The sequence below is a fragment of the Triticum urartu genome, chromosome 3 (assembly GCF_003073215.2).
Source record: "Triticum urartu cultivar G1812 chromosome 3, Tu2.1, whole genome shotgun sequence".
Lineage (NCBI taxonomy): Eukaryota > Viridiplantae > Streptophyta > Magnoliopsida > Poales > Poaceae > Triticum > Triticum urartu.
The window spans coordinates 18,584,341-18,590,761 of record NC_053024.1 but is presented as its reverse complement, the minus strand read 5'-3'; the positions used below and the strand labels follow the sequence as shown (position 1 = coordinate 18,590,761).

General features: G+C 51.5%; 1 protein-coding gene across 1 annotated transcript; it reads left to right on the top strand.

Moving 5' to 3' along the window:
* Positions 1 to 883: 883 nt before the first annotated feature.
* On the top strand, positions 884 to 1,783 carry LOC125547707 (protein NEGATIVE REGULATOR OF RESISTANCE-like). The gene has a single exon (XM_048711508.1). The coding sequence runs from the start codon at positions 1,050 to 1,052 to the stop codon at positions 1,443 to 1,445; it is 396 nt and encodes a 131-aa protein (XP_048567465.1). The 5' UTR covers positions 884 to 1,049; the 3' UTR covers positions 1,446 to 1,783.
* The last annotated feature ends 4,638 nt before the right edge of the window (positions 1,784 to 6,421 follow it).

Below are 6,421 nucleotides of genomic sequence, written 5' to 3'. Positions count from 1 at the left end.
AAGAGGTGAAAGTAAATAAGTAAATCTATTTTTTAATAAACATTGGCAAATTGTCTATATACGCACAATTTTTTATGAAGAAAAAACGTTCCTAAATGCTCCGGGAAAGGAACAAAAGTGATGCTCCAAAAATAATATTTTGAAGGTATGTGGAGCATTATTATTTTCAGAACATTAGGAAGGTTTTTTCACAGAAATTCGCACATATATAAAATTCATTATTTTTACTATTTTATTTTACTGTTCGTTTTAATATTACAAGTGTAAAGAGTAAAGAGTAAACCTAGGTTTGATTTTTTTTATGTATTTTACGGTGTCTGAAGAGTGCCGCGTACTCCTATCTTTTCTTTTCTTTTCTTTGGAACGACTGCTCGTGTCGTGTGTATGATTAAGATGCGCACGCGTGGGTTGCTTCTCATGGCGAAACTGCAGACGAGTGTGCACACGTAGGCACCATGACGAAGTTGGAGAGCCATTCGTCGGGAACCACTGGTGGGCACGAGGAACAAGCGTGTGTTGTCGACCCGACCATGAAGTTCTGCCAAGGCCCAGCTATGCCGTTGGCGTACCACCCCACTACACCATGACAAGACTGACAATTCCCAGCGCATCCGAATCGACCGGCTGATGTTTCGGGCATATCTTTGAAAGTTCAACACCTTCAAACAAATCGAGCGGCAATGGCAATGGCAATGAGCCGTGTCAGTGCCAGGCAGTTCTCGCTGGGTCGCGGCGCTTCACACCTGCAGCACGTACGTACGTACGTACAACGGTACAAGGGACAGGTCTCGTGAGCAGGATGGGTGGTGGAGTCGGTCGCCGTCCCGTCTTGAAAAAAAGGCAGCGCCTTTTTCTAGCTCTCTCAATGGTTTTCCGGCCGGTGGCCATTCTTTCTGGGGATCATATAAGCGTCGGCTTCCGGGGCTTCTTTTCTTCCGAGGCACTCGTCCAGACCAGCCGCGGAAGCACCCACCGCTCACCCACCAAGCAAAGAAACACACGCGCAAGCGCGCAACGACTGCCTGCCCCGCGCGCTCGCGGTGGTGACCATGGACGCGCCGAGCGCCACCGCCAAGCGCAAGCGCTCCTCCCCCGCCGCCGCCGCGCCGGCCCCCGTCAGCGTGGACGACGTGTCGGACGCCGAGGTCGAGGAGTTCTACGCCATCCTGCGCCGCATGCGCGACGCCTCGCGCCGGCTCGTCTCCGGCGGGGTCGCCGCGGCCACGGCCCGCGCCGCCCCGGCCCCGCGCGCGCCGGCCTGGTGCCCCAGCTTCTCCTGGGAGGACTTCGCGCCGCCCGCCCCGACACCGCCGCCTGCTCCTTCGCAGCAGGAGCAGCTGCTGCCCGCCGACGAGCGCGTGGCCGAGAACGCGTCCCCGCCGCGGCGGCCCGTCCCCCGCGGCCTGGACCTCAACGCCGAGCCGGAGCCGGAGGTGCAAGCCTAGAGTAGAGCCGCAACCCGCACGGACGACGAGGACCCCTGGCCTGGGCGCGCCCCCGCACGGACGGACGCGCGCGCGCGCTGGCCGGCGGCGACACTCTCCCCTCTGTACCACCACCTGCCGCCCGGCGGCCGGTGCTTTTTAGCAAACTGATCACCGTCATCATTTGTTAGTTACCTTACCAGTGGTAATTCGGTATGTTTAAACCAACACTGCTACTACCAGTACCCTAGTACGACTACTTACTTCAATTTCTTCAGAGACGTACGTGCACATGGAAGGGTTACTGCTGTACCATTGCTTCATTATTGGTGCCTGCTTAACTTGAACGATTTTCTCTAGGCTTGTGTGATTTCTGAATTTTCCTTCTCTTTTGAGACTGAGTTAGTAGGAGTTTTTTTAATATTAAATATATATTTAAAAAAATTGTAATACTCTCTTGGATACATGTTATAAGCTGCGGGGCAGTAGTTTTTATCCGGAGGCTCAATGCTATATGCAAGTTAATCTGCGGTCCAATCTTTCTGAATAGTCGACAGCGACCTAAAACAATACCCTGAAAAATACAGAACACGAAAATACATTGACGAAGACAAGTTTGGTGGTCATCTTTATTTATTGGTATGTCCATATCATTTCTATATAATGTGTGCTTGCTTCATTTGGACGGCTTTAACCACAGCCCTGCTAGCTACTGCCAGGTCTGAGATTGGTGTCTGCGTCCTCAAGGAATCATTTACGCGTTTTCCTTCTCTTTCCACAGTAATAATTTATTTTTCTGATGAGTAATTGACCAATACTCGGCGCAAGACTGGAATCGGTGCAGTGTTTTGTCACCAAAAAAAAATAAATGCTCTGTCTGCAAGTTAAGGAAACTGTACAGTTAATTTGCAGTGTGAAAAGCGCAGCGCGGTAAATCAGAGTCAAAAAAGACTGCTAGGAGTACCATGTTCTCACCCTGTTTTCTGTAGGACAAGAAGGTGGAGTGCAGTCATGTTTTCCCTTTATATTTGTTGATTGATGGGTCGATCCCTAGACACTATGAGTAAACAGGAGTAGAAATTTGCATGTCTAATCACGCGAGAAAGATCAAACCTCATAGTCTAACCTCTAAATATTGTACTGTACCACGATCTCTCTAAAAACAAAGAAGATTGTAGCACGATCCTTTCAGTTTGGTCTGCTGACCGTGGAGTCACATTCTGAGTACGTCACACGCACCATGACAGCATGACCTAACCACTCGGGCCATGTCACTATTCTCTACCCGGTCAGGAGAACTGCTCGCTTTATTCGTTCGGCGACGACTACGTACAGTCCAGTAATAGTAGTAATAAAATACAGACACAAGGTATCAATCGCCGGACGGACGCTAGTGCTGCAACTTTCATCCTTGGCCGCCCGTCCGTCGAGCGGTCAGCATATCTCCGTCGTACTGCAAAATGAGGTGAGAATGTATTCCACTTGTCCCACTGTGAGGAGAAACCAGTTTCGTCAAAAGATAAAAAAGGGTTAAAGGTTAAAGGACCTAGCTAGCTTGCCCCTTGGGCTTGGGTGAAGGTTGCAAGCAACTTAATTAGGCCATAGCCTCGTAGATACTTTATATGTTAGAGTTAGGCCGAGAAATCAACTTTGTACAGTACTAAAGGAAATCAGTGGGGGGAAAGCTATCAAGAAGTTGAGCACATTTCCATGATAGAAGAATCTTGTTGTAGGCACGTAGGACCTAGTACTAGCATGCACTCCCTCCGTTTTCTAAATTTAAATCCTTTTAAAGATTCAGTATGAAATACATACGAATCAAAATGAGTAAATCTATACTCTAAAATATATAGATCTATTGAAATATGAAGAAAGATTTATATTTATAAACAAAGAGAGTAGTAGCAGAGGATAGATCAAGACTTTGCACGGTGCCAAACACTCTACAATCAAGTCTAGCTAAATACTTAGGCCCTGTTTGATTCCAAATAAGTCACCAACTTATAAGTCAAAAAGTGCAAAAGATGACTTATTTTGTCAAACAGACCCAACTTATAAGTCACCCCAACTTATAAGTCATAAGTTGCTCCACCCCAACTTAAAACTTATAAGTCACCCCCTTTTGCATGGGTCCTACCACCTTTACATAAAAAAACAAGATGGGAAGATGTGCTCAGATGACTTATAAGTCAGGTGACTTATTGGAACTAAACAGGCCCTTAGATCTTTGTTAAACAAAAGGGCAGCTGGCTAATTTTCTACCACTAGCGCATAAATTTTCCATTGCTTGCGCAAACATTGGATTCCACGCAAAGTTAGGGTCGTATTCGTACGAGGAGGACCGGTTCTACATGTGACACCGGCGGCTACAGTGTTCTTGTTAACTCGGCCGGCAGTTTCACATGATCCACCTCAATAAAAAATAATCCAGCTAGCATTCCGCGGCAATCAGACAGACACGTCCCACTCCAATCAATAATAGGAGTAATAATAGAATAATTTCTGCACTCAAATAAGATCTGGGAGTTGAGACGTCATCGAAAAAGAAAAGAGAAACGAGAGGCGCTGCGGTTAAAACGGCGCGGCTCCCTTGTTGACTGCGGCGAAGCGTACGAGGTCAATGGCGGAGAGCCGAGCGGAGCCCGGCGTGGAGGCGCGCGCGAAGTTGACGGTTTCCTGCCGCTCGGTCGCCGCCGGCGCATGCATCCACCGCACGCACGCGGTGCACGGGAGGGGCACGCCGGCATATCGTAGAGAAAGAGACGCGCACGGTACGGGGCTGGCAGCTTGACCTGAATGCCGCCGGTCGCCGGAGGAACAGTCTGGTCCTCGCCGCGCACATGGTGGCGGGGTGGGCCGCGCGCGTCGGTCGGTTGGGTGCGGCGCGGTGCGCGCCCACGCCAGCAGAGGGACGTCGTCAGGCCACGCCCGGGCCGTGACGCCGACGGACCACGGCCGGATGTGGTGCGAACGGGATCCCCAGTTGCGGCCGCCACCGCGTCTCATTTATTATATCTTTTCAGCGCAGCAACCTCCCAACCGACTGAGTCGGGAATTATTGCGGTGCACGCAACGCATCGCCCACCGGCCAGCCACCGGCTCGTAGTACCAGTACCACCTGCTTCATCATTTCGGCGTGTCCGGTGGTCCTCCTCCACGGCGTACTAGCGGCGCATGTGGCGCCTGGCCTGGGCTGGCCGGACGGATGTACTCGTCCGGACTGGCGACGGAGCAGGCGAGATACACGCCCGACGGGTCCCCGTCGGTCGCGGACACGGAGAATGACGTTTTCGGTGCGGGGCTTGCGTTTCTCGCGTTTGCGGATTTTGGATTTTGGGGCGTGGGCGTCAGCCGTGACTGTGTGAGCGTTGTCACGCCACCGTAAGGCCCGCGAGTGGCCTTCAGAGAAGGCGAACGATTTCCTCCGGGCGACCGGCCGCGTCTTGCGTCGGTCGCGTGATCTAATGCAATCCAGCATCCTGCTTCCACTAACGTTGCGCCTTCTTATTATCTTCTTTTCCCCTCTCTCACTCATGGCATCTACAGCCGCGGACAGCAAATCCAACCCCTCAAATGCCCGCGGGTACGCTCGTCCATGGACAGTGACCGGCCAGGCCATAAATTTGCTCATCTACATTCAGATACTTCATACTAAAAACCTCAAATCGACACAAAGCATGCAAAACGATGAAATCCACACATTACGTAGATCAAATAACTTATACTACCCTAATCCTCGTCGGAGATGTCCACTATCTTCGTGCCACGCTCCGGGTACATGGATGGTAGTCGCAACTCCGACTCCTCCGTGTCGGCCTACGCATCGATCTCCGCTTTGACCTCGTCGAAGAGCGCGTCGGTCGCTGCTTTGTTCCTGCTGGATGAACTAATGGTTGGCCTCCACATAGGCCTCATCCTGGATGGACTCAGGATGGCATGTTGCTCCGCCATCTCGGCCACTTAGGCGACCGCAAACTCCACCCTCAAGTCCTTCATGTTGAAGCCCGAAACCGGTGCCAGCTCCTACTCCGGCTGCTCTGCCTCGTCCTCTTTCAGATCTTCCACCTCCATCCATAGTTTAAAAAACTGAACCTGAAATCGAACCGGAAAGGTTGTTGGTTCAGGTTTTTACTGGTCGGACCGCCGGTTCACCGGTTCGATTGTCGGTTTTTAAGCAAGAAAAAAAATATATGTTGAATAGTATATGTGCTGATATAGTGTGAAACAATGTTCAAATCAAACAATGTTCACCCGGATCTCTGATCTGGAACCGGCGCTCCGATGTGAGCATAGCATATGTAGTTGTCTTTTGCCGAACCATGGCGAAGCCGGAGGGCATGGAAGAGCAGCGAAGCGAGAGAGAGAGGTGGATGGGCTCGGGCTGGCGGCATGGAGAGGAAGGAGGTGGATATTGCTATGGTTCGGGGACACCGGCCGGCTTAAATATCCGAATTTAGTCTCGGGCGGCGAGCCGGAGCAGTGCCACGCGGCATTCACACCCCCATCGGAGGAGACGTCCGTCAGACAGTCGGGTTTCCGGGCGATTCTGCGTGGGACCGCATCGTCAGTCCTACATGGCGGACGCGCCTGGGAATCCCCATATTCACCCTATATTTGGGTTGGATATAAGGGGTGCCGACCAGCCTGTGCGTTTGAGGCCCATTAGAGGAGCAGGTCTGGGTCACATTTTCGTGGTCGGTCAGTTATGTTTGAGGCGGGTTTAGGGCACCCGGTCGTAGATGCTCTCATAGCTTCTTGTTTTCTTCGACTTTTTTCTTTGTCCACCATCTCAAACCGCAACGAGATCTTAGATCCCAATGGCCATGTTCCCTTGTCTGCTGCCGTGTTGAGCCCGCAACCAACCGCTTCCTCCGCTAGCCTCCCACCCGTGTGAGGTGGTGAGAGCCTTCTCTCTCCGCAGAACATGCTGATCTGCCCATCCCTCTTTTCCCCACAAGTTGTGATGTCGATGCTGCGAGCCTCCGTTGTCCGCCTTG

Coding starts and splice junctions, on each gene's coding strand:
- LOC125547707 (XM_048711508.1), top strand. CDS start 1,050: ATGGACGCGCCGAGCGCCACCGCCAAGCGCAAGCGCTCCTCCCCCGCC.